At 47.3% G+C, this 27,895-nt stretch overlaps 1 protein-coding gene across 5 annotated transcripts in view; it reads left to right on the plus strand.

Annotated features, from left to right (window-relative positions):
• The window catches only part of DOPEY2 (dopey family member 2), a 132,140-nt gene continuing 104,245 nt past the window's right edge, over positions 1-27,895 (plus strand). For 4 of the 5 annotated variants that reach the window (XM_018052710.1, XM_018052719.1, XM_018052727.1 and 1 more), the window contains exons 1-2: positions 2-154; positions 6,416-6,580. In XM_018052710.1, coding sequence (XP_017908199.1) covers positions 6,443-6,580 — 138 coding nt within the window. In that variant the 5' untranslated portion in view covers positions 2-154; positions 6,416-6,442. Of the gene's footprint in view, positions 155-6,415; positions 6,581-27,895 lie in introns of all 5 variants that reach the window. The other variant, XR_001918488.1, reaches the window with a different exon arrangement.

Here is a 27,895-nt window from a genome sequence, read left to right on the forward strand (position 1 = left end):
GCCGGCCCCAGTATCCCGGAGCCGCTGCCTCTGGGACTCGGGCGCGGCGTTTCTTCTGTGGTCCCGGCGGACCTGCTCGACCCGTGGCGTCCAGGCCGGATCCTCCGCGCCTCTCTCGTGGGCGCGCCCGCCGCGGAAAAAGCCGCCGCCGCCGGTAAGTGGGGCCCGCGCGCTTGTCTTCCGGACGGAAGCCGAGGGAGCCGGGCGGCGTCTCCTCCCGCGGGCCCGCGAGTGGCGGGGGCGTCCTCGTCCGGTGCCCAGGGGTTCGGGCGGCGCCTCGGGGGCGCGCCTGGGCTGCATGCAGGTGGCTCGGCGGAGCGTGCACTGCAGCAGCGCGGGGGCGGCCCTAATGAGCCCCCGCCAGTGGGCGTGGGGGCGCCGGGCCGGGACCCCCCGAACCCCACCAGGGGCCGCCCGCCAGGCCGAGCCGGGACCCCCACCCCCACCCCCAGGTCCCCCCGGCTCCCGGGGGCGAAGGCAGGCAGGTCCGGCTCGCGCGCGCGGCCTTCTCCTCCGGCAGGTGGAGGTCAGGTGGGTCACGGCACGCCAGCCGGCCGGCGGATGTTGGAGCCGCGCGCGGCTTTGTTTTTGCTCCCAGTCCTACTCGGGAAGCTGGGCTAGGAATTGAAATCTTTTGTGAGATGAAGGTTTTCCCCGTGGAAGGACCAGCCCCCGCCACCACCCCAAGCCTTCCAGACTGTCCTCTGGAGAAGGGAATCTGAGCCGCAGTGCGCGCTTGGCCCGCCTGCGTCGTTTTGCAGTCTCGCCGCCGGCTGCTGACGCCCTGAACGGTCCTTAAAGCATCTCTGTGCCCTGCTTACGGAGGCTGTTACCCTCAGGTGTTTCCCCTGATCTGGGACAGCTGCCCTACCCTCGGGAGAACCCTAGTAGGATTTTTTTTTGGTAAGAAAGTGGAGGCGCCTTTTCCCCGCCAAAGCTGGCTCCCATTGTACGCCTCACGTTTTTCCACTACAATCTAATTGCCACTCTGAAAGACCCCATTCAAAATCATGTGTGGCCTAGAGTCGATTAAACCGCTTGCAGATGAGTGTTTTTTTTCTGTGCTGTGACAGGATCATTATTTATCGATAAGTAGGTCTCTCTTATGAGACGTGTGACTTTTTGACATTTTTTTTTACTTTTGTGTTTTCATCTCAGAAACAGGCCTTTCATGTCAAAATCTCTAAAACTAACTTCTTTTAGATCTAGTTGGCTGATTTTTCACTTCAGCTTGCTTTTGTAAGAAATTAAGCGTGGTTAAGGTGAGAGATTCCCAGCTGAGGGTTTTCCACTTTTTTCCGGTGGATTCATCTGGCCCCATGTGCTTGTTTATAGGACTGCTCCTTTGAATGTAATTGTTACTAGGCTGCCATACTCAGTCTTTCTGAGTTATTGAGTCTCTCACAGAAAAGGTATCCGGAGGAGATTGCAAAATTTCAGGAGGGCTCTATGAAGGTTGCACTCTTGAGTTTTACCTGTGGCGTAATATGGTCGAGGCTCTGTGGCACCTGGCTGGCCTGAACTGGAATCCTGATTCTGCCAGTTGCTTGCCTTGGGACCCTGGCACCTTTTTTGGAAGGCCTCAGTCCCAACATCCTCATCTGGAAGCTGATGATACCCATCTCTTAGGACTCTTGTGTGTGGCATGAGAGAAAAACATGCAGAAATAATGGGTTTACCAAGCCCACCCAGGAGTCTTGCTTATGAGCATAGCATCAGGTGCCCCATATTTTGAAGTAAAAGAGCTTGCTTGACTGTTTCCAAACTTCTCACCTGTGCTGTTAGTGACATCAAGGAGGCTTTCTTCTGATAACCAACCATAACATTGAACTGTTCTAGTTACCCTCTTTTACTGGGCTCACACCTTGCTTCCCATGAGCAGTGGTGCCCCTTGGCTATCCCACCTCCTAAACACACATGCTGTCACTGACAAGGCTCTCTTCCTGCTAGCAAGCGCCCACACCTGTGGACTTTGAGGACTTCTCTGCTGTTCGTTGGGGTCCCTCTGCCTTTCTTGTATGAGCATCACTCATACATCAGCCCACCCTCCATCACTCTGTGTGCACATTAATTTTTAAAAATGTATTCTTTCGTTTTTATTGTATTTTCAGTTTTTTGACAGCGCCTTGAGGCATGTGGGCTCCTTGTTCCCCAACCAGGGATGGAACCCATGCTGCCTGCATTGGCATCAAGGAGTCTTAATTACTGGACCGCCAGGGAAGTTCCATGCCACGTTAAATTGAAATTACGTGTTTAGGTATTTCCTCTTTTATTCGGCTCTGAACTGTGAGAGTCGAACCCTGCCTTGTTCTTGCTTCTTTCCCCAATGCTCTGACACCTAACAGAGTGAACAGACTGCATGGAGTGTTTACAGTGGTTCAGAAATACGGGATATCAGACTTATAAATCTCCTGGAATTAAAAAAAAGCACTTAGACCATTGTGATGTACTGAAGTCTTATGTCTTTACTCAGCAAAACAAACTACATCTCTCATTACCATCCTTATTCTTTTCAAAACCTATGAAATATTATTTCAAAAACAAGGCAGGCCTTTCCAGGAATGAGTGAACAATCCTATTGTGTACCTATGCGTAGTGCAGTGTATTTTTGCAGAGAGGTCCAGCATGTGCAAAAGCCCTGTGGAAGGATGAATTAGGACAAGCAGAGTGCTGCACGGAGAGAGGCAGGTAGAGCCTTGCAGGCCCAGAAGTGGGCTGGGAATGAAGGGAGTGAGGGCTTACTATATATAGGCTCAGTGAAGTGAAATCGCTCAACTCTTTGCAACCCCATGAACTGTAGCCTATCAGGCTCCTCCGTCCATGGGATTTTCTAGGCAGGAGTACTGGAGTGGGTTGCCATTTCCTTCTCCAGAGGATCTTCCCATCCCAGGGATTGAACCTGGGTCTCCTGCATTGCAGGCAGCCGCTTTACCCGCTGAGCCACCAGGGAAGCCCAATGGGAAGAGTTTAAACATGGTGTGGAAGTGCTTTATGTTTTAAGAGGACTTGGAGCGCTGTGTGAAAGTACACACAGGAGCAGAGGGACAAGAGTCTGAAGGAGAAGCCTTAGGAGGCTTCTGCAAGCTTGCAGGAGAAAGATGACTCACTCAGTGGAGAATCCATGGGTGTTTCGGAAGATGAGCCAACAGGACTCGGGCTCAGTGTGGCTGGTAAAGAGAAGCAAGAGTTCAGGACGACGTCAGAAGTCTCATAGGTGGAGGAGCCACTTTCTGAGGAAAGGAAGACCGGAGAGGGAATGTGCTCTGCAGGTAGAATCAAGAGTGGAGGGCTTTTTTTTTTTTTTTTTTAGTTTATTTGTTTTTTAAGTTTATTTAAGTTTAATTGGAGGATAATTGCTTTACAATGCTGTGTTGGTTTCTGCTGTACAACGATTGAGTCAGTCGAAAGTATACATATACCCCTCTAAGAGCGGAGGGCTTTTTTTTTTAAAGTTTATTTGTAATTGGAGAATAATTGCTTTGCAGTGTTGTCTTGGTTTCTGCCGTGCCCAACGATTGAGTCAGTCGAAAGTGTACACATATCCCCTTCAAGAGTGGAGGGTTTTTTTACACAAGCAACTTAATGCCCACCGACCGATAAATGGATAAGGAAGATAAGGTGTATATACACAGTAGAATACTGCTCAGCCATAAAAAACAAATGAAATAATACCATTTGCAGCAACATGGATGCAACTAGGGATTATCATACTAAGTGAAGTAAGTTAGACAGGGAAGGACAAATATCGTATGATATCACTTCTGTATGGAGTCTAAAATGGGACACGAATGAACTTAAGTATAAAACGGAAACAGACAAACATAGAGAACAGATTTGTGGTTGCCGAGGGAGAGGGGAGGAGGGGGAGGGATGGTTGGGAGTTTGGGGTTAGCAGATGTCAACTATTATATATAGAATGGATAACAGCAAAGTCCTACTGTATAGCATGGGAAACTGTAATCAATATTCTATAGTAAACTTACTGGAAAAGAAAAAAGGAGTGGAGGGTTTTTTAAAAACAGTGTTGTTGAGTTATAATTTACAGACCATAAAATTCTTACAGTATATCATTCAATGATTTTTAGTAAACTTACAGAGATAGGCAGCCATGGCCATAACCCAGTTTTCAGCACATTTCCATTACTCATCCGCCCCCCCCCCCCCCCCCGCCCCAGTAAAAAAGATCCCGTGTGCTCATTTGCAGTTACTCCCTGTTCCTACTCCCCACCCTAAGCAACCACTAACGCATCCACTTGCCATCTCTACAGACTGGCCTGTTCTGGGCATTTCATATAAATGGAATCATATGATATGTGGCCTTTTATGACCAGCTTCTTCCACTAAGCTTGTATCTTCCAGGTCCATCCACATGTGACATGTTCAGCACTTTGTTCTTTCTCATCACTGAGGAGCGTGCCATCATATGGCCACACCTCATGCTGTTGATGGACCCTCCAGAGTCTAGTTTTGACGCACTAAGTTTCAGATGTGTAGAGAAAGAAGTCAAGGAAGCATTGGCATGAATTTGGGTCTTTGAGGGGGAGGTTGGAGGGCTATAAACTTGTGAGTCATGAACATGAAGCTGGTATTAATTACTTAAAGGAATAGATCATTGAGGGGAGAGAGAGAGGGCAAGAGGGGTCCAAGCATGTTGCCCGGGAATGCCAGCATCTGGCAGGTGTGTAGATGAGGGTGGGCCTGTAGAGAGGTGGGTGGGAGCCAGCACAGGGCGGATGGCCCAGAGGAGTGTGGGCTGGTGGGAGGCTGTCTGCAGAAGGAGGAAGTGGCCTGCCGCACCATCCTCCTGGGAGGGGAATGAGGAAGCAGAGTCCACTGGCGTTGCTAATTTGAAAGTCAGTTGTGTTGGCCTTAAGAAGATCACAGGGGGCCCGGAGCAATCAGAAAGCGAAGAGGAGAAGACCTGGAGGGTCTTAAAACTTCCCCATAGCCATGAAACAAAAAACTGAGGCTTAAAGATCACATTGTTCCTGCAGCTCAGTTTCTTCCGTGAAGTAATATTTGCCTTTTTATCTGATTGATGACATGCAGTTTGGTTAGCCAACGGACGCTACCTCGGGGGAGTTTACTCATTACTCCATGCTTCTCTCTCCTTTCAGAGCGTGAGCTTGTGAGATACCACGTAGGCTCATAAATCAGTCAGGATCATGTTTAGCTGTGAGTAACAGAACACTTGATTTAACAGCTTAAACTCAACTCTTAACATACAGAAAGCAGTAAGTCCAGGGGCAGAGTGTCCAAGGTTGGTGTGGTGCCTTCCTTCCACTTAATGCATGGAAGTCATGCCCTAAAGATGGCTCTTTCCCCTGGCTGCAAGGTGAGGCTTCAGCTCCAACATCAAACCTTCGTTTTGAGGCATAAAATAGGGGAAAGGTGGAAGGCAAAAGGCCAGAGGAGTCCACCCAACCACCGCTGCCTCAGACTTTGCAGTAGCTGCAGTGGTTCATGTATAATGAATGCATCTAGCCGCAGGGGAGAAAAGGAAAGAATATACACAGGCCGAAAGAAAATGGCAGCCACCTGGGCCCTGGTGTAACACACCTCCATCCAGACGCCTCGCCTGGAGACTTGGCACCGTGGGGGCAGCACCCTGTCGGGGGCCAGGCAGGTAACGGGTACTTGGAAAATAAACAGGCAAGGCTTCCCAGGCGGTGCAGTGGTAAAGAATCCACCTGCAATGCGGGAGATGTGGGTTTGATCCCTGGGTCGGGAAAGATCTCCTGCACCAAGACCCTGCTGCAGTATTCTTGCCTGGAAAACCCCACAGACAAGGGAGCCTGGTGGGCTACAGTCCATGGGGAGTCAGACAATGACTGAGCACACCCACACGCAAATGAACAGTCATGTGGTGGATTTCTGACACCACTGCTGTCAGACACTTCACGATTAGATCCTTCAGCTTTTTAACTTTTTTTTCCCCCCAACTGATTTTCTTATAGAATACTTACAGTCCTCTCTTGGAGTCTAGCTGTAAAGGATTGGGTGCTAAACCAACTGTTCAGTTAGGACCATAGATCTGCTTTTCCTTAGGGCTAGTAGATGCCCCATGCTGGCAGGAACCACGTCCATTCAGAATTAGCAGTTGGCAACAACATGCAGTTAGCTACTTTGTGAGTTTCTCTCCTAGAGTTCACTTCCTCCATTAAGTGGAACCCTAGTGTGTTCCTTCTTTCAGCTTCATCCATTTGTCTCCTTCAAAGTCCAGGAGGGCCAGAACCATTTATCTTTTAGGTCCCCCAGTGCCTGGCTCGGCAGCCTTGCTAAATATTTGAGTTGGATCGCCCAGCCCGTCTGGGCACAAGAGTGTTTGTGGCCACGTGGCCTCCGGGGCAGTGGGCTGGGGACACTTCATCCTCGAAGAGCTGTCTCATGTGTTTTTCCTCCGATTCCCTCTTAGATATCTTTTCTGCTGCGAGAATGTAAGATGGATCCAGAGGAGCAGGAGCTGTTGAATGATTACAGATACAGAAATTACTCTTCCGTGATCGAAAAGGCATTAAGAAATTTCGAGTCCTCGAGTGAATGGGCGGATCTCATATCTTCCTTGGGCAAGCTCAACAAGGTATGTGGGGCTGGGAGTGTTTGCACTGTGGGGGCGGGGGGCGGGCACACAGCTGTCCTTTTATTGTTTCAAGGACTTGTCTTTTTAATATTATACTGCATGCCGATTACAGCCATCAGATAAGAAGAACCGCCGCTAATTTGTCATCCGAGTTACACCTGCTATTAACCTATCTGTGTATGAACCTCCTCTTCCAGCCCTTTGTTTCTGAGCACGCAGTATAGTGTGGATAGAGTCCATAGAACAGCTGAACACTTTTTTTCCTCAACAATATTTAGGTTTAAACAAGATAAGTTTATAAATGATCCAAAATTGTCCTTCCTGTACTGCTCAGGATTTTTATGGCTTTTTTTTTTTCTTCTCTAATCTTTTCCACCATTTTACTGCTAACTGGTAACTCCTAGAAGAATAAAGGATGAAGCAGTTATGGAAATCTGCTCAGAAATTGGGTGTGTGTGTTTGGACAAGGGAAGGTGGGTTGGGTCTAAGAAGACCAAAACTGATCACTTGTGGGCTTGACCTCGTGTGCCTTTGTTTATTTCCGTCCTGCCCAGAAGAAGGGTGATTACTGTGACCTTTAGGAAGATGATAACCCGGGCTCAGAGAGGCTGTGCCCGGTTCTGTTGCTGGTTACCTGGGCTCCGGGGGTGTAACACCTGACTTTGGAGCCCGGGTGACATATGGGAGCTGGGAGGTGGCTAGCCGAGTCTGGGGGGGGTGGTTCCCCACTTCCCAGGTCACACACACCAGGGGGGCTTGAACAAACCTCGCTAGAGAGAATTTGTCCATTTACTGCTTCAGGGGGTCAGGGGGAGAGAGAAGGTGGGCAGCCTGACCACAGGGGCGGCACTTGGGCAGCTGTCCAGCACCAACCGCCCAAAAGCAGCTATCAGCACCCAAAGATGGCAGAGAGGAGATGGGCGGTTATTGCAGGTAGTGCCCAGGAAGCTGTGCAGTCTCTGCAAAGTGTATTTACAACATGTGAACCCCATGGCTGGTGCTGGCTGGGAGGAAAGTGGTAGTGTAAGTCACTCAGTTGTGTCTGACTTTTTGTGACCCCATGAAATGCAGCCCACCAGGCTCCTCTGTCCATGGAATTCCCTGGGAATACTGGAGTGGTTGCCAATCCTTTCTTTAGGGAATCTTTCCAACACAGAGATTGAACCCTCATCTTCTGTATCGCAGGCAGATTCTTTATTGTCTGAATCCCCAGGGCTGGGATGGAGACATATAATAACACAGCAAATAAGAGCCTGAGAATGCTTTGGTGGCAGAGCTCTGACTTAGGACTTTTCTGGCTGAAGGCAATCACTGTGTTGCACGGAGGTAAGCCGCTTTTTTAGGGGAAAGGGAGACGCCCTGGAGTGGGACTTGGACATATTCCAGCTCTTCCACATATTTTACTGTTTTAGTACTCGACTCTCCTGGAATCTAATAATACCATACTTTTGGGGAGAGGGGGACGTGCTTACTGCTTTCTGTTGAGTTAAAATTCATGACATAAATTTTACTTTTTTTTTGTTACCTTTTTATTTTTGTTGTTTATGCTGGGTGTTTGTTGCTGGGTGAGTGTTTCTCTAGTCATGGCGAGCAGGGGCTACTCTAGTTGCACAGGCCCCTGACGGCGGTGGCTTCTCTTGTTGCAGAACACGGGCTCTAGGACCCAAAGGTTTCAGTAGTTGTGGCACCTGGGCTCTAGAGCACAGCCTCAGGAGTTGTGGCGCACAGGCTTAGTTGCTCTGTGACGTGTGGGATCTTCCCAGACCAGGGATCGAACCTGTGTCTCTTGCCTTGGCAGTGGATTCTTTACCACTGAGCCACCAAGCCCCGACCAACCATCTTAAAATACGTGGCTTTTAGCGTGTTCATGATGCTGTACGACCGTCACCACTGTCTACTTCCCAGACATTTTCGCCACCCCAAGGGAAACCCTCCCCATTTCTGTCTTTACTCAGGCCCTGGTAGTCACTAGTCTGCTTTCTGTATCTGTGGATATTTCATATAAAAGGAATCGAACGATGACGTGGCACTTTTGTGTCTGGCTTCTTTCACTTAGCGTGTTTCCAAGGTCCATCCACGTTGTAGCCTGTATCAGTACTTCATTAAGTTTTATGGCTGAATAATGTTCCAGGGTATGAACAGACCACGTTTTGTGTAGCCATTCTTCAGTTGGCTCTTCTGAGTAGTCCCGTATGAATATTTGTGTACAAGTTTTTGTTTGAACACCTGTCTTCATTTCTCTCAGGAGTATACCTAGGAGTGGGATTAGTCACGTGGTCACTCTATATTGAAGTTATTGAGGAACCATTGAGATGTTTTCCTCAGTAGCTACCCCGTTTCACATGCCCACCAGCTACGTATTAGGGCTCCAGTTTCTTCTCATTCTCAGTTTTCAGGGTGGTTTTCTTTTTTGACAGTAGCCAATTTAGTGGGTGTGAAGCAGTATATCTTACATATCTTAGGGTTTTGATTTGCATTCCCCTAATGACTAAAATTTTGAGTATCTTTTCACTTGCTTGTGGGCCATTTGTGTATCTTTCTTGGAGAAATTTCTATTCAAGTATTTTGTTTATTTTTTTAACCATGCTATTTGTCTTTTTGTTGTGATTTGTAAGAGTTTCTTTTTACTTTCTGGATTCTGGTCGCTTACAGGATTTTGATTTGCAGATTGTTTTTCCCCCCATTCTTTAGGCTGTCGTTTCAGGTTTTGATCGTGTCTTTTGATGCACAGAATTTTAAATTTTTGATGAAGTCTCATTCGTTTTTCCTCTTGTTGCCTACGCTCTTGGTGCGTATCTAAGAAACCATTGCCAATTCGATGATCGCAAAGATTTACCCCTGTGTTTTCTTCTTCTAAGAGTTTTTAGTGTTTGTTTTTGCAATTAGATCTTTGATTGATTTTGAGTTAATTTGTGTTTTTTGCTGTTGTTTTTCATAGATGAATATTGAGTGTGTAGTAAGAATAAAATTACTTCATAGCACACATGCAATTCAGACATTCAAAATTAAACAATCTATGGTTGGGAAATGCAAACAATATGATAAATACATGATATGAAATAAATACATGATAAATGTAATTAAAAAGTACATGGTAAACACATTGACCATATTATTGTATATAACCAGAGACATTAAATGTCTCAGATGGAAGGAGTGTAGGTTTGGGGCATGTGCAAGCATTCTAATGTTCTGGAAATATTTTTTTTCTTTAAATCTAATTTTTTATTTTATATCAGAGTACAGTCGACTTACAATATTCGTTTCAGGTGTACAGCAAAGTGTGTCCATTATACATATATGTATTCCATTCTTTTTCAGGTTCTTTCCCCACGTAGGTTATTATAGATTATTGAGTAGAGTTTCTTGTGCCATATAGTAGGTCCTTGTTCATCATCTATTTAGTATCTGTATAGTAGCATGTATATGTTAATCCCCATATCCTAATTTATTTTCCCCCTACCTTTCCCTTTTAGTAACCATATCTTTGATTGTGAAATCTGTGAGTCTGTTTCTGTTTTGTAAATGAATTCATTTGTATTATTTTTTAGATTCCACCTATAAGTGGTATCATGTGATACTTGTCTTTTATATACTTCAGTTAGTATGATAAGCTCCAGGTCCCTCCATGTTGCTGCAGATGGCATTAGTTCATTCTCTCTCACGGCTGAGTGACACTCCATCGTATACTTGTACCTCATTATCTCTATCCACTCATCTGTCGATGGACAGCTAGGTTGCTTCCATGTCTTGGCTGTTGTAAATAGTGCTGCAGTGAGCATTGGGGTGCGTGTTTCTTTTCAAATTATGTTTGTCTCTGGATATATGCCCAGGAATGAGATTGCTGGATCATATGGTAGTTTGTTTTTAGTTTTTTAAGGAACCTCTATACTGTCCTCCATAGTGGCTGCACCAGTTTACATTCCCACCAACAGTGTAGGAGGGTTCCCTTTTTTCCACACCCTTTTCAGCATTTATTGTTTGTATACTCTTTGATGATAGCCATGCTGACCAAGTTAATTTTTGTACATGGCTTGAGGAGGCTCCAACGTCATTTCTTCTCATGTGGAAATCTAGTTGTTTTACATGTGGAAAGCCATCTGTTGAAGAGACTGTTCTTTTGAAGGGTCTTGGAATCCTTGTTGAAAATCAGTCATCTATAGAGAGATGTTTAATTCTGGACTTTCCTCTTTTTCTATTGGTCTGTGTGTTTATCCTTATGCCACTTTGTTTATTGTAGTTTTGTAGTAAGTTTTGAAATGGGGAGGTAAGAGTCCTTGAACTTTGTTGTCCTCTTTCAGAGTTGTTCTGGATTCCTTGGCATTCTGTATGAATTTTAGGATCAGCATGTCAATTTCTGCAGAAAAGCCAAGTGGGATTTTGACAGGGAGCGCACTGACTCTGTAGCTCGCTTTGAGGAGTATTGCCATGTGCACAATAGTGTCTTCTAATCCATGAACACAGAGTATTTTCCCATTCGTTTAGGAACACGCACACACATATGTATGTGTTTTTGGCTGTGCTGGGTCTTCCTTGCTGCACCGGCTTTCCTTTAGTTGCGGTGAGCAGGAGCTCTTCTCTAGTTGCAGTGTGCAGGCTTCTTGGAGCAGTGGCTTCTCTTGTTGCGGAGCACAGGCTCTAGGGCACGCAGGCTTCTCGTTGTGACTCACAGGCTCAGTAGTTGCAGTTCCTGGGTTCTAGAACACAGGCTCACTAGTTGTGGCACACGGGCTTAGTTGCTCCAAGACACGTGAGATCTTCCCGGAGCAGGATCGACACACCGATGTCTCCGGCATAAGCAGGCAGATTCTTTACCACTGGGCCACCAGGCAAGCTCAGAACATGTTTATTGTGAGGTAGGTAAAATTATGAACTTGAAAAATGCAGCTCTTGAGCAGTGAGTTATCCTATGAAACAGGCTTTGTTTCAGTGTGCCAGAAAAGCTTTCAAAAATGTTGAATCATTGTAGCCTCCCTTTTAAGTGCAGGATATTGAGTACAGTTGCGTCTTTCTTTAAGGAGCTTTGGAAGTGTTAGCTATTCCTTTCAGTGGTCGTCTGAGTGCCTAGAATGTGCCAGCAGGTGCCAGGGTGCAGCAGAGAGCAAAACTGACAAGACCCTGCCCTCATTCTGGTGGGGATGGGGAAGCTGGATGGGGAATGAAAGATACACCTTGTTAGTGAGTGATGAGTGTGGTGGGAATGGTAAAGAAGGCAGTACCTGGTGAGCGTAGCTGAGATGGTGCCATTGGATCAAGTACAGAGGCTCTAGTGTGTCCGAGGCTGGGGAGGTTGTCACCGAGCAGGCCAGGGATGGGGAGAGGCTGCAGAGGAGAGGGTAGGGAGGGCATCTCATCTTGCCAGTCCTTTGGAGCTGGCGTCTGAGGGTGGCCCCTGAGTTGGGGGCGGCTGCCCAGCAGCAGGCATGACCTGTCTTCCCTTTTAGGTGCTGGAACCATCTCCAGCTGGTCTGCTGGGTGGGGTCAGGCAGAAACAGGGAGACCAGTTAGGAGGCCCACGGGTAAGGGCTTGGATTCTGAATATACTTTGGAGGTATGACCAAGAGGCTTTGTTCTCAGAGCAAGTGGGAAAGGCGAGGGAAAAAGAGGAGTCGAGTATGACTTGCAGGTTCTCCTGGGTTGGGAGCTCGAGGAGCTGAAAGGCTGTGATAGACTAGGGAACAGCCAGCCCCTCGGGCCAGGCAGGGAGACCACAGGTTCCCACCAGAAAGCGTGCGTTTGAGCATCCGTCAGATGTCCCTGTATGACCTCTCCCTGCCTGGCCCGAGGGGCTGGCTGCTCCCCAGTCTATCACAGCCTTTCAGCTCCTCGAGCTCCCAACCCAGGAGAACCTGCAAGTGATACTCGACTCCTCTTTTTCCCTCGCCTTTCCCATTTGCTCTGAGAACAAAGCCTCTTGGTCATACCTCCAAAGTATATTCAGAATCCAAGCCCTTACCTTGGGATGGATGTGAGTTTGAAAAGACAGCTCTTGGTTAAAAATCGTCCCCCCAATTCCGTGTAACCCCACTCTTAGGTCCTCTTCATGCCTGCTTCCTGTTCTCTGCAGCCATGATGGGCTGATGAGGGTGAGCTGCTCTCTGCACGAACTTGCTCAGTGTCGGGGAGACGAGGCTGATGCTGTCTGTTCCCCCCGCAGCCCTGCCAATGTCAGTGGACATCCGGAGAGAGCCCACTGTGGGCCAAGGGCCTGGTGGTCATCCTCGTCCAAGCGCACAGCATGGCCTGAGGCCGGACCCAGACTAAACAGCCTGTGCCTGATCAGAGCCGGCAGGTGGCAGAGGGGGGCCCAGCCCCTGAGCAGAGCCCTCGGCTCCTCTCATGTCTGAGTCTGTGGCTCACAGAGAGGACAGGGATGCCCCTCTGCTTTCTTCGTTAGCCAAATGAGGGAGACCTGATGATCAGCTCCCTTTTGCTGGTACAATTACCTAACTCACTCCATGTCCTGTGGCTGCAAAGTGGCTTTTACGGGTTGAATTGTGTCCTTGGAAATTGATGTGTTCTCACCCCCAGTATCCCAGAGTGTGGCTTTATTTGGAGATCCAGTCTTTACAGAGACAGCCAGGTTAAAACGAAGTCCTTATCCAACATGATGACTGTATCCTTGTAAGAGGGGACAAGTTGGACACAGACACAGAGATGCCGAGAGGGAACGCGCCTTGCGAGGGTAAAGGCAGAGACCAGGCTGATGCGGATAGAAGCCAAGGAATGCCGAGATTACCGGAAGCTGTGGCGCAGCCTGGAGTGGGCTCTCGCTCACAGCCTCGGAGGGAACCAGCCCTGCCGACACTTGCCGACGCCTTGATCTCAGCCTCCTGGCCTCCCAGTTCCATGGCCGTAAGCCTCCCTGTGGCTGGCGCTTTGTTACAGAAGCCCTCCAGCAAACCGATAGAGCAGTAGAACCAAGGTATATACTGAACACTTAGGTGCTAAGGGCCTGACGTTGAACACCCGGTTCCTGCTCCCATGGAGCATAAGGCTTTGCTGGCAGCAGACAGAACAGCAGATAAACACGTGATGTCAGGTGCTGAATGCTCAGAAGAGAGGTCAACCGTGAGAGTGGGTAGCAAGGAAGGAGGACGGGGCGCTCGCTCAGACAGAGACGGCTCTTTGATAACGTGACATTTGAGATTGAGCAGAGGCCCGGATGCGTCGCGCTGGCTGGCAGGGACGCCATCTGGGGCCCGGGCCTGAGTCCAAGGTCCAGGAGGAGACGGGCATGGCTGGAGAAGGAGAGGTGATAGGAGATGAGGAGAAGAGGGTGCCCTCCTCCCCGGGCATGTTATCCTGCGGTGAGGGGTGCCACTGAGCTCCTGGGAAGGCTTTGAGCAGGGTGACCCATCACTGCCTTTTCCCCGGAGAGGAATACCTCTGGCTGAAGTGCGGGGAGGGAACCTGATCATGGGAGCCTGCAGGAGGGGAGGGGGCAGCTTCAGCACTGGGTGGATTGGAGTTACTGGACGCAGAGGGTTTGGGAAGGGGCTGGAGGGAGCAAGCCTCCTGCAGCTTAGCAATCACTTATTTCTGGGAGGCTCACAACTACTGCATTCAAGGAGTAGGAGTTGATGTGAATAAAGAATTTTCTTAGGGCTTTAGTGATGATCAAATTTCTTGCATGGACTCTTGCATGGATACAGAAATTCAGTGAGTAAATTAGTGAGGAGTTAATTAAAAAAAAAAAACAACTTTATGATGCAAGAAGAAGCAGTATCGTGGTCTTTAGGTTGCAAAGTTAGGTCAGGTTGTGTTCTAATGAAAGCGGATGATCGCAGGTTCTAAAACATAAACCATGGTCTCACAGCAGAAGTGCCTCTGGCTCAACTCTTGACAAGAGAAAACTGAGCCCCAAGAGGTCTCTTAGTTTGTCAGACTACAGACAGGTTCTAATTGTATCGTTTCTAAAACTTGCTAAGCTTTCAGTACCATTAAAAAATTTTTTTTTCTGTGTTAGGGAAAAGTTTATCTTTTGTAGTTGTTATGTGTATCAACCTGAATAGAGTAATTTTTGCTTCATAGTTTGTCTGAGACTTCAAGCTGTCACCTTTCACTGATCATTTTAAGATGAATTTTAATCAAGTGCATTTTGAACCCTTAGGAACCCAACCACCATACCAAGCCTGGATTGTAGATTTAATTATGGAAATGAAGGATAGTTTATTTAAACTCTGTACATTTAAAAAAACCTTAGCAGTAAAACTTCTTTAAAAAAAAATGTTGTAACGCTCCTAAAGGAGCCACCCTCTTTTGGCTGCTTTTATGCAATATCCTACTGTTTCACAAAATGGCCCAAAAGTGGGTGGCATGAATAGCAAGGGATATAGGTTTTGGGTGTTGCATGTTTCAGCTTCTGAAGTCTTACTGCTTAATGACAAGTACCTGCTTTTAAAGCAGAGCCTCTTTGGCATGATGCGAGGAAGGTGGCTGGAACTAAGAGGCCAGGTGAACTGTTCTGACTCTTTATAGATGAGCTCCGAGACCTCTTCTACCTGAAAACTTGATGAGGTCACCTGGATCCTGATGTTTGCCTGCGCCCTGATCAATTACTTCTCTATTAAACAGTATTAGTTCAGGTGAAGCATCTTGCAGGTCTGGAGGCTGGAAGTCCAAGATCAGGGTGTCAGCAGATTTGGTTTCCTCTGAGGCGTCTCTCTTTGACTCAGCTGGCTGCTTCCCACTATGTCCTCCTCCCTGTGGTTTGTGTCCTAATCTCCCCTTCTTATGAGGCCACCAGTCATACTGGACACCACCTATATGACCTCATTTTACCCTGATCACCTCTTTAAGGGCCCCATCTTCAGCACGTCTGCATTCTGAGGTACCAGGGGTCAGGGCTTCGATACGTGAATTTTAGGGACACAGTTCAGCACGTAACAGGGTGTAATAATGAAGTACAGATCGTCTCTCCATAGATCAGCATTTTAAAAAAGCTTGTTTCTCATGGAAGCTCAGATGGCTTTCGTCCTGTGCCTCATGGAAGGGTAGAGTGTTACTTATTTCATCTCTTCTTGCTGCCCTGGAGCACCGTGAAGATCTGCGGTTCTCCTGTGTGTGTGGTGACCCAAGACGTGCCCGGAACTTCTGGGCCTCTCAGGGCAGCCTTCCCGACCATTGTAGTCCCCTCAGGACGCTGCCGTAACCATCCCACAGCCCGGGGGCTAATCGACAACACACATTTATTTCTCACTGTTTTGGAGGCTGGAGTTGAGGTCACGGTGCAGGCGGACTCAGCGTCTGGCCAGCGCCCTCTTCTCGGTTCACAGTCAGCTGCCTTTGGTTCTGTCCTCACATGGTAGGGGGCAGGGAGCCCTGCAGGGCCTCTTTCGTAATAAAAGGGCACTAATCCCACTCACAAGGGCTCCACCCTCATGACCTCATCACCTCCCAAAGGCCACTCCTAAGACCCTCACACTGGGGAGCACACTTTCAGACCCCTGATAGGCCTGATGACTTGTGCCGCACCCAATAGCCCCTCACCAGCTCTGCACCAGCCAGTTAGTGGGTGTCTTCTAGGGAAGGTCAGCCTTCCAGGTTGGGCTTCCCCATGTGTCCCCCCCCGAAAGGGCCCTCTCAGTCCTCCCCAACCTGTCCTCTGTCCGCTGAGACACAGTTGGCATTGCCGCCCGTGATCCCCACTGTACCAGACTCTGCTTAGCGCGTGAGCTGAAAGTAGGGCCGGGAGCCCCCGCCTCAGCCCCGGGATGCCTGGTTCCATCACGTGAGCTCGCCTTCAGGACCTCGTCTTGTAGAGAAACGGTGTCTGTTTAGGGCGTTTGTTCTAATCATCTTCAGCAACCTGTGCCGTTGTCTGGAGGGGTGACCTTGAGGGTGGAAGGGGTCAGGTAAGTGGGATATGTATCCGGGTCATACTGGAAAGACGTGGGCCAGAAGGCCTCCTGAGGAGAGACCACATTTGAGGATGTTGGCAATTAGTGATGCAGAGTGGATCCTGTGCCTTTGCGGGAGAGTGGTGAGCGGAGGGCCCGTTTGTCTCTGGCAGTGTTCTGATGGTCTCGACGCTGGGGTTTAGGAGGCACAGTTAGTAGCCCTCCCATTCTTAGTCGTGAAGATGACGCCACTGTTCTGTCTGTCTTCATTGGTGGGGGATGTCCCGGGGCCCAGGTTACATCACTGACTCCTACCCACCCCAGGTTATCCCGGGGGAGCTGAGAATTGGCAGGAATGTTGCTGCTCGGGGTTGAGAGCGCGGCCTCACTGTGAGCCACTCAGACACCATAAGGCCAACAACATAGTCCTTCTGAAAGAAGCGTTTCTCTTTGCTGAAAGGAGTCTGATACACTTGGAATAATTTATAGCTGAGGTACTCTATTTTACATCTGAGCAAAGGATTTTTTTTTTCTTTTTCTGGCTAGTCTTCTTTTCAGATATACTGAAGGGATGGAAATAGTCCAGATTTGGGCAGATGAATTATTCTTCCAGTAAACTAATGATGAACGCTCATCTGAAAAAAAAAAAAGAGAGAGAGAAAAGGCTCATCCAGCAGAATGGAGTATATGGACAAGGGAAAGGGCTTGTGATTCACTTACATGTTCTAAATTATATCAGGAAAGCTAAGAAACCAGGACTGAATTGTGTTCCCCCGAGCCCCACCCCCACCACCAAATTCATGGCAACACAACCCCCAGTGTGGCTGTACCTGGAGGTGGCATTTTCAGGAGATAAGTAAGGTTCAGTGAGGTCATATGGGTGGGGCCCTAATCCAGTAGGACCATGGCCTTCCCAGAAGAGCAAGCTCTCTTCCCTCCACACAAGGACCCAATGAGAAGGCACCTCTGTAAACCCGGAGGAGAACCGAATCAGCTGGCACCTTGATCTTGGACTTCCAGCCTCCAGAACAGTGAGAAATAAACTTCCATTGTTGAAGCTCCCTGGACTGTAGTATTTTGTTATGGCAAACTAATACAGAAGGAAATGAGTTAAGCCAGGCTATTTTTTGAAAAGGATGACCACTGGACCATGAACACCAGCACTCAAACTTGAGTTTGAGTCAAATACAAGCGTTCCCATTTATTTATCTTTTTAAATGGTCTTTTCTTTTTTTTTTTTTTACATACAGCTTTGTTGTGCAGTAAGCTATACATTTATGAAGCACTTAATTGACGAGTTCTGATCTTCAGTTCAGTGTGGGGGCTTCTCTGGTGTTTCAGACAATAAAGAATCTGCCTGCAGTGCAGGAGACCCAGGTTCAATCCCTGGGTCAGGAAGATCCCCTGAGGGAGGAAATGGTAACCCACTCCAGTCTTCTTGCTTGGAAAATTTCATGGACAGAGGAGCCTGGCGGGCTACAGTCTGTGGGGCCACTAAGAGTGGGGCAGGACTGAGCAACTGATCGTGTACACATGGAACCTTCACCACATAAGATAACGAGCATGCATCCATCACCCTGGAAGTTTCCCCACAGCCTTCTGTGATCCCTCCTCCGTCCCCTCTCTTTCCCCATCCCTAGGTAACTGCTGGGCTGCTTTCTTTTACAATTCGACTAGTTTGCGTTTTCTAAAATTTTATATAAACAGACTCATACAGTATATGTTCTTCTTCACCCTCGCCTCGCCTCCCCCCACCCCACAGTCTGTCTTCTTTTACTCAGCAAAACTCTTCTAAGAGTCATCCAAGGCCTGTGTATTGATGGTTTATTCCTTTTTACTGCTGAGTACAGTTTTATGGATATACATGATTTACTTGGTCATTTGCCTATCAATGGACACTGGGTTGCTTCCAGTAGGCAGGTAAATATTTAATTTTTTAAAAATTGCCAAATTGTCTTGCGAAGTAGCTATATCGTTTTACATCCCACCAGCAGTTATAACAACTCCAGTTCTTCCATATTCTTACCAACACTTGGTATGGGCAGTCTTTCTTTTTTAAGTTGAAGTATAGTTGATTTATAGTATTATATTAGTTTCAGGTGTACAGGATAGAATTCAGTATTTTTGCAGGTTATGCTGTATTAAAAGTTATTATACAGTAATGGCTGTAATTCCCTGTGCTATGTTATATAATATATCCTTGTTGCTTATCTATTTTATGCATAATAGGTTATATCTCTTAATCTAATACCCCTAATTTGTCCCTCACCCCTTCCCTAACCCCTTCAGTGGTTTGTTGTCTATATCTGTGAGTCTGTTTCTGTTTGGGGCTTCCCTTGTGGCTCAGCTGGTAAAGAATCCGCCCACAAAGTGGGAGACCTGGGTTAGATCCTTGGGTTGGGAAGATCCTCCAGAGAAGGGAGAAGCTACCCACTCCAGTATTCTGGCCTGGACAGTTCCATGGACTGTATAGTCCATGGGGTCGCAAAGAATCGGACACGACTGAGTGACTTTTCACTTTCTGTTTGCATATACATTCATTGTATTATTTTTTAGATTACACATACAAGTGATATCATAAAATATTTGTATTGCATGAAGTCTCTGTCTGACTTATTTCCCTAAGCGTAATGTTCTCTCAGTCCATCCACATGGCTGCAGATGCAGAATTTCATTCTCTTATGGTTGAGTAAAAGTTGCATTGTGTGTGTGCACATGTGGGTGCACACACACACACGCGCGCACATGCCACATCTTTGTTATCTGTTTTTCTGTTGATAGGCAGTCGGCTGCTTCTGTGTCTTGGCTGCTGCAGACAGTGCTGCTGCGAACAGTGGGGTGCATGTCTCTCTTTAAATTAACGCTTTTATCTTTTCTGACTATTCAGGAGTAGAAATTACTGGATCATTACTGGTCATTCTACTTTTAGTTTGAATTTAGGGACCTCCATACTGTTTTCCATTGTGTCTGCACCAGTTTACTTTCCCACCAACAGTGTATGAGTGTTCCCTTTTCTTCACATCATCTCCAACAATTGATATCTGACTGTTTGATGATAGCCGTTCTGACAGTTGTGAGGAGATATCACTGTTGTTTTGGTTGCATTTCTTTAATAATTGGTGATGTTGAACATCTTTCCAGGTGCCTATTAGCTGCCTGTGTGTGTTCTTTGAAAAAACATCAGTTGAAGTCTTCTGCCCATTTCTGATTGAGGGATTTTTGTTTGTTTGTTTGGTTTGGTTTTTTGATACTGAGTTGTCTGAGTTCTTTGTATATTTTGGATGTTAACACCTTGTCAGTCTATCATTTCCAAATATTTTCTCTAATTCCATAGGTTTTCTTTTTGTTTTGTCCACAGTTTCCTTTGCTTTGCAGAATCTTTTAATTAGGTCCCATTTGTTTATTTTTGTTTTTATTTCCTTAGATCCAGAAAAAATATTGCAATGAGTTCTGCCTATGTTCTTTCATAGGAGTTTTATGGTTTCCGGTCTTAACGTTTACTCCATTTTGGTCTTTAAACCCCTTTGAGTTTATTTTTATATGGTGTGAGGTGATATTCTAATCTCATTGTTTTAGATGGGCCTGTGTCATTTTCCCAGCATCAGTTGTTGAAGAGACTTTTTTCCATTCTATGCTCTTGCCTCCTCTGTATTTTTAGATTGATTAACCATACAGGCATGGATTTACTTCTGTGCTCTCTAGTCAGGTTGCTTAGATCATAGACACATAGATTAATGGAACAATGTGTCTGTTTTTGTGCCAGTACCATACTGTTTTGATTACAATAGCTTTGTAGTATAACCTGAAGTCTTGAGAGGCTGGTAACCTCTAGCTTTGTTCTTTTTCCCCTATTGCTTTGGCAGTTCAGGTCTTTTATGGTTCCATGTGAATTTTAGGATTATTTGTTCTAGCTCTGTGAGAAAAACGTCATGGATATCTTAATAGCAATTGCATGAAATCTGTAGATTGCTTTGGGTAGGATGGCCATTTTAACAATATTAATTCTCCTGATTTAAGAGCATAGGATATGGCAGTCTTTTTGTTTTTGGCCTATTGGTAGGAGTGTGGTCATATCTCCCTTTATCTTTTGCATTCCCAAATGATTAATGATCAGATGGTTAGTGTGTGATCACCGTATATTTGTTTTAACCTGATAAAAATACAACACAAATAGAATTCTAAGACTCTCTACATCATTTCAATATATGTAATAGTGAAACATTGGGAATGACCGTCCTCAGTAGGGGATGATGCAACAATGTGATGGCCAGCAGCGTTCACCTGAGGTGGACTTGTAGTTACGTGAAAAATACTCAGAGTAGAGGGGCAAAAAAGGCAGGTTGAACAGTTCATGTATAGCTGTGTTTCCTATGTGTGTATGTGTGTAAGAAAAAAAGGGACTGAGGGGGCACTGTATAGGGATGGCAAGATCTTGAAACCGTTTATTGTTAGACTAGTTCACTTCTGGTTTTTCACAATTCTAAAGCAGGTTCTAACAGGTGTCTTTGTTCCTGTGGCTGTTTGTGTAAGGTGCGTCTCCCGTGGTGTAGCTGCTGGGTCAGTGAATGTAGAGCTGAACCTTTGGACACACGAGTCCATGTGGACTTCATTGTGCTCCACTAATTGTCTGCATGGTGCCGGGGACACGCCTTGCAGCTCCTGTGCTTCATGCCTTTATCTGGCAGGAACATGTTTTCCACCCTAGCCTAATAACCGCTCTTTGGTTCTAGAAGTTTTCTGCCTTTCCCAGGTGGTTTTCTTCCAGGTGAACTTCAGAATCATTTGCAAAGTTTAAAGAAACTCTTACAGGGGCTGTTGGTTATTAGGTATCAGGTATTGTATATTTCAGGGAGAAGTGACATCTTCCCACAGTTGCGCTTCCTCCCGCCTGGAAATGTGGTGGTCTCTTCACTGACTGAAAAGCATTCACTTAGGTTCCTAAGCATTGGATTGTGTTTCTTACATAGATACTTACTGTATCTTAAATATATTAGATATTTTATACATGTATTTTTTTTGCTGTTTTCAATGGGATTATTTTACACTGTCTGTTTTAATGACTGTTGCCACGTTGGAAGCTATCAATTTACAGAATTTGGAAACTAGCCAACTTGGTGAATTTATTTCTTAGTTTTTTTTTTCCAGCTAATTGTATTGAGTTCTTCGGGTAGACAGGTATACATACCATCAACCAGTCCTGTTTGTGTTTTTTTGTTAGTGTCTTCTGGATCTAGGTTGATCACTGGTGATACTGTCAGTGCTTCAGTAACAGTACCATGAGCTGCTGTCTCAAAGAAGTCGAAAACTTCAGTGCCACCCTAAGACTGAAGTTTCTTGCTCATGAATCAGTTCTGCGGTGGTGGGTCCAGGTTGGGCGACTGACGTTCACATGATCATTCCACAGGCTCAAGCCAGGGACCCTGCTGTCCTTAACACGTGGCTTCCAACATTTGCTGACATTCTGTCCCACCGGAAGGGGGAGGAGCATCTAGGTGTGTGCCCAGACTTTAAAGGCACAAGCTGCAGCTTTGTAGATGCTGGGTTTGGAGGAAGGAGGCGGTGCTGGGCTCGAGCCAACCTGGAGAGAGTGAGCCAGGCCCTTGGGCCTCGGCCACCACCACTGGGCGTGCCGCTGGCAGCCCCACCACCCACCCCCAGCAGCTCCGTTTAGCATTGCCTGCTTCCACGCAGTAGCGCACCCCAGGATGGGGATGCCGGACCAAGTGGGCTTCCGGCCGGCCAGCACTGTGGTGGAGAGTTTCAGCCCCGACCTGAAGCTGAACTACCATCCCCAGCGCTGTGGCTGCCCACCCCCGGTGCCTCTTGGTGCACGAGGCCCTTGTGGGCCAGGGCAGCCCAAGCACCGGGGAGGGTGCGTCCCGTTCTGCTCCAGCGGGTGGGGGACAGTTGGGAGGTGCCCCTGGGACTTCAGTCTCAACACTGAGTCTCACTTAAGCACGCCAGTTCTATTCTCCCTGGTGTTGTGAAGTTTGAAGAACATTGAGTTCTACCAGTAAAGCGTCTGTGTCTGAAGCCTCTTTGGAATTTGTAATGAGACTCTTACCTGCCACATCTTCTTTCTTTCCTCCCAGCTCTTAAACTTTTGACAAGTTGGTTATTAGGCTTTTGGTTTGTCTGTTAGACCTGTCATTTGCATGTGGGTTAAAATACGTTTAAAGAGCAGAAAAATAAGATGTTTCCAGACATTTCACCATCTGTGTCTAAACGGTAGGCTTGCATTTTTTATTGAATCCACGTATACATGGTGGTTATTTCAGCCGTCTCCGCATCCTGTATGTTTCAGGGTTTAGACTGCACTCCGAAGGGTGTGTTTGCCCCGCCTGTTCATTTGCCTTTCATGTGGTTTACTGTAGAGCTCAGTTGCCTTGACCTTCATGATTTTTCATCACTGCCCCCCCCCCCCCAATGTGGTGATTGCCTTTAACACCAGTGGGTGAGAAGTGTATATGCTTCTCAGTCACTATTTTTCAAACCTAGAATCCTCCAAAATTCTCCACTCCCTTTACTGATAAAGACACCGAATGAGGCTCAGGCTGTTCTGCACATGGTGTTTCAGCCCTACCAACCCATCCAAGTCCACGGAGTGGGGCGGGTGGGGTGGTTGGCAAGTGGACATGAGGGAGGGCCCAGGACCTGTCTTGCAGTCAGCAAAGAATCAAGTCTGGAAACCTGGAAAGCACTGGAAAGCATCACAGTAGCCCCTGAAGTTTATAAACTGGGGGGAGGGACAGGGAAAGGAGGTGTAGTGATGAGCGCAGTGGCTCTTATAGCCCGCACGTCGTAAATTCAGAGGAGAGGAAGCAAAGAGCCGTGTGTGAGCCCACGTGTCGTAGCCTCCCCTCCATGAGGCAGCGAAGCGTTCATTGGGATGTTTCAAGAAGAGTTTTCTGGCCTAGTGTCGGACTCCCGAGTCCCATCAGCCGGGAGCCTGGGGTGGCCCCCAGTGCCGTGTCCCGTGTGCGTGCACATGCGTGAGATCCTGACGCTCTCGGGGGCGGGAGTGGACTCAACGCCCTGGAGGCCTCAGCTCCCTTTGGAGTCTGGTCCTCGGGACCAGCGTGAGGGCAGGTGATGGCGCGTTTTCTGTTAATAACGTGAGATGACGGGTGGCAGCCTGGGACAGGCTGGACGGCTGGTGAGGGCCTGAGAGCTCCCGCCTGGTGCTTCCATCAGAGCCTGGGTTCCCCGTTGTGTTGGCCCTGCCCTTGGCTTCCTGGTCTTTCCTGAGCCTGAGGCCCGCCTGGTCCCTCCACGGCCGAGCCCACTGCACAAGCTGATAGAAACGAGTTTCTGAGACTCGCCGAGTGGAGCCCAGGCCCAGGGCTTAATCCAGCGGTTCTTGGCACACACGGTTGGACCATGCCCCTCTCTGGGCACCGTAAGGTCTCTCCAGGCATGGAGATGCTCAGCCTTCAGTCCGTTCTTCCTGTGCCACCAGCGTGCTATTTGTTCAGAAAGTACCAATGAATGCAAGCTCCAGCAATATGGTAAACCAGATGCAAACGAAATAAACTTTAAGACAATTTTAAAAGAGAAAAAAAGTGTCCTGTTGGGTCTCTAACGGATGCAGGCGGCTGAGTGAACCTCTGCATCCCAGGCTCTGCAGGCAGCTTTATTGCTTGGACCATGCGGTGTGGATGAGAACTGACTCCGTAAGGGTGCAGCTCTGCAGGCTTGCTCTCAGCGTTGGTCAGAAAGCAGTACAGCAACATGCGAGTCAAGGACCTTTGTCAGCAGGAGGCATGTCCTGTATGGAGGAGTTGGACCCGTGCCACTCCCCCGCTGCCCATGAAAACCGAAGCTGGCCTCGCTGGCTACCTGGGATCCTGGCCCCCTGCCCCAGCTCTCGGAAGCCGTGGTGACATGCCAGTTTCCCCACCTGTCTCCTGCCCCCTCCCAAGCTGGTGCGGTGGCCAGGTCGCTGCCATCTGAGGGCAGGCTGGATGCTCTCCACCGAGGCCTGCTTTAACACGAGAAGTCCTGGTGGTTTGTCCGTACTCAGTGGCTGTCCTGTTTTCATTCCATCTGGAGGGCACTGTTGCTGTCCCCTGGCAAGTATTTAGTGAGTGTTCAAGCTTGTGCCACCTAGCCAGTCTGACTCACCGTGCAGCTTCATTTTTGTGCCGTGAAACAAACATCCTTATAATGATGATGGACTTCCAGAAGGGAGACATGTAGGGCCTCACCATCTGCTTGACAAGAGCCAGGGTTTAAAATTGGCTTCCTTAGCATCCCTTTATAGACGAGCGTCAGGCGTTCTGAGGTCAGCACTAACACTGGGAGGGCAGATCTGGGCTGTCTCCTTTGGGAACTTCTATTTATTTTTATTTTCAGATTAATTCATATTAGAGTATGGAGAAGGAAGTGGCAACTCACTCCAGTGTTCTTGCCTGGAGAGAGTCCCATGGACGGAGGAGCCTGGTGGGCTGCCGTCCATGGGGTCACAAAGAGTCGGACATGACTAAGTGACTAACACACACGTATTAGAGGATAGTTGCTTTTCAACATTGTGTTAGTATCCACTGCAAAGTGAGTCAGTTACACACATACGTGGATCCACTCTTTTTTAGATTCTTTTCCCATATAGCTCATTACAGTATTGAGCAGAATTCCCCATGCTGTACAGTAGGTCCTATTTAGTTACCTGTTTTATATATAGCAATGTGCACATGTTTTCTTCTAGAAATTTTTAAAGGAAACATTTAAAATTTTTATTTTAAAGGCTAGAGCATTTTAAAAATGTAATTTAACTCTCCCCTCACCCATGATATTAAATTACTCTAACATTTTTAAAAATTGTGATTAAAATGCACATAACATAATATTTATCATCTTAGCCATTTCCAAGTATATTGAGTTACTTTTCGAGTCCACAACTTGCCTTTTTGGAATTTTTAATCATGTTTCTTACATAGAGCTGTTTTAATCATGCTGGGAGTCCTGGAGAATATCAGAGTGTCAGACTGGATAATGTCAGAGTGAAACAAAAGAGAAATATAGACATTGCCTTGGGTGGAGTGAAGTGAGACACTTCCTGGTCTCTATTAATGGAGCTCAGATGTGGTTCAGACCTTTTCTTTACAACTTATGTTTTGTATTTTATTATTTTGTTCTAAGATCAGTCTCCTGAGCCTATGAATACAGTGAGGTTAAAACTGTTGTAATTATATCTTAATTATAGCTCAAGGAATACTGTAAAATAATGCAGTGCTTGGGTGAAACAAATAAGGAAGTTTAATTTCCTGTCTAATCATATTTTTCCTTTTCAGTTAGCATGTTAAAAAGTAATTTTGAAAACATGGCCATGTTTTCCTTCTCAATTCATCTGTTTGCCTGAGATATTTATTCTACAGCTGTAGAAGAGCATTTCACTCTAAGTATACATTGTTTATTCAGTGTTCCTGTGTGTGTGTGTGTGTGTATTAAGCTTATTGGCCAATCACTTGGGTTTCTGTTTTCCTAAAGAACACAACCCAAACAATGAAGCTTCCCTGGAAATATTCCCTGAGCTTAGCTCACTGGAGAAGTGTCTTGCCAAAGTGAAATGCCTGGATGGAGGCTGGAAAGAGGAAGGCAGAGTCAGGGTGGGCCTCCCTGACCTGAACCGGGTTCAGTCTTGGCAGCTCTTACACAGCTCGAGGAGCAGGAGGAGGGAATCCGGTGTTTTCAAGCTCTAGCCGGTGGGACTCGGTTCTGGGGTGAGGGGGAGCTATTTTGCTAATGAAAGGGTAAGAAACTCTCACTCTCGAGAGGCTGGACTAAGTCCCTGGGTCCCTTCAGGACTGTTAAAAAAGAGGCCCTTTGCTCTCTGGTCAGGAAAGAGTGTTCAGTTTAATCCAAGGCGTGGACGTCACTCAGGAGTTCATGGTCCTTGCAGCTCAAGACCGGTCTGGCGAGAGCAGCTGGGTGAACACAGCGTTCATTTCTTTCGTGGTTTTTGGTGGTGAAATACACATAGGGTAGAATTTACCGTTTAGCTCTTTCTGAGCGTGCAGTCCAGTGACATGCTGTGCCCTTCGCTGCTGTGCAGCCGTCACCACCACTCATCCCAGAGCTTTGCCTCTTCCTGACTGGAAACGCCCTGTCCATTAAACCCACCTCCACTCCCCCGTCTCCCCAGCCCCTGCTCACCACCAGTTGCTTTCTGTGTCTGTCACTTGACTACACTAGGAACCTCATGTAAGCGGGATCATGTAATGCTTGGTCTTTTTGTGTCTGGCTTATTTCATGCCGTGCCTTCAAGGTTAATCCATGCTGTAGCACATGCAGGATTTCCTTCCTTTTTAAGGCTGAATAATATTCCATTGTACATACAAGCCACCTTTGTTCATCCATTCGTCCATTGATGGGCTCTTGGGTGGTTTCCACCTTTGGGCTGTTGTGAATTGTAATGCAGTGAACGTGGTGTGCACATAACTGTCTGAGTCCCTGCTTTCAGTTCTTCTGGGTGTGTGCCTAAAAATGGAGTTGCTGGATCAAATGGAATTAATAATTTGGTAAATAAATCAAGTGTTTATTACTGTGAGGAGCACAGCAGCTGACCCATCTTATATTCCCAGAAGCAGTGCCCAGCACTCAGCTTTGAAACCTCCTAGGACAGAGTTGCTCCGAGGACAAGGTCTCCTTCTTCAAAAGCAGCAGAAGCTGAGGGCATCAGGAGCCCACCAGGTTCCTTCCAGAGGAGCTGCAGCAGAATGCCTCCCCCTGCCCCGACTTCCCACTGAGAAGTGTCTTAGTGGGCTGGCCATGCTGGCCAGACGCTTAGCTCATGCCCCAGGGTGACAGCACTGGTGCCAGAGTTAACAGCCCACAATCAGAGATGCACCTGGATCGAGGGTATCTGGGTGAAGACAGCCACCAGGGCTGAATGAGCACTTGGTGCTTGAAATATGTAACAGCCAGAGTGAGGGATACATCTTTAGATAACTCCTGTCCTAAGTTTGCCTTAAAAACATAGAGCCGATTCTCTCCATGCATTAGTCCTCAGTGAGACAGCGGGACAGTCTCATGAAAGTAGAGACTATATATACATATTTTTTAATATATTAGGTATGTATGTATTTGGCTGTACCAGGTCTTAGTGGTGCCACGTGGGATCTTCTGTCTTCATTGCAGCATCCAGGATTTTTAGTTGCAACATCTGGGATCTAGCTCCCTATCCAAGGATTGAACCTAGGCCCCCTGCATTGGGAATGCAGAGTCTTAGCCACTGGTGTGTGTGTGTGTGTGTTTAGTCATGTCCGACTCTGTGACTCCATGGACCATAGCCTGCCAGGCTCCTCTGTCCATGGAATTCTCCAGGCAAGAATACTGGAGTGGGTAGCCATTCCCTTCTCTAGGGGATCTTCCCTACCCAGGGATCGAACCTGGGTTTCCTGCTTTGCAGGCAGACTCTTTCCCACTGAGCCACCTGGGAAGGTGATTTTTCCAGTAGTCATGTACGAATGTGGGA

This window comes from Capra hircus, chromosome 1, assembly GCF_001704415.2.
Source record: "Capra hircus breed San Clemente chromosome 1, ASM170441v1, whole genome shotgun sequence".
Taxonomy (NCBI): domain Eukaryota; kingdom Metazoa; phylum Chordata; class Mammalia; order Artiodactyla; family Bovidae; genus Capra; species Capra hircus.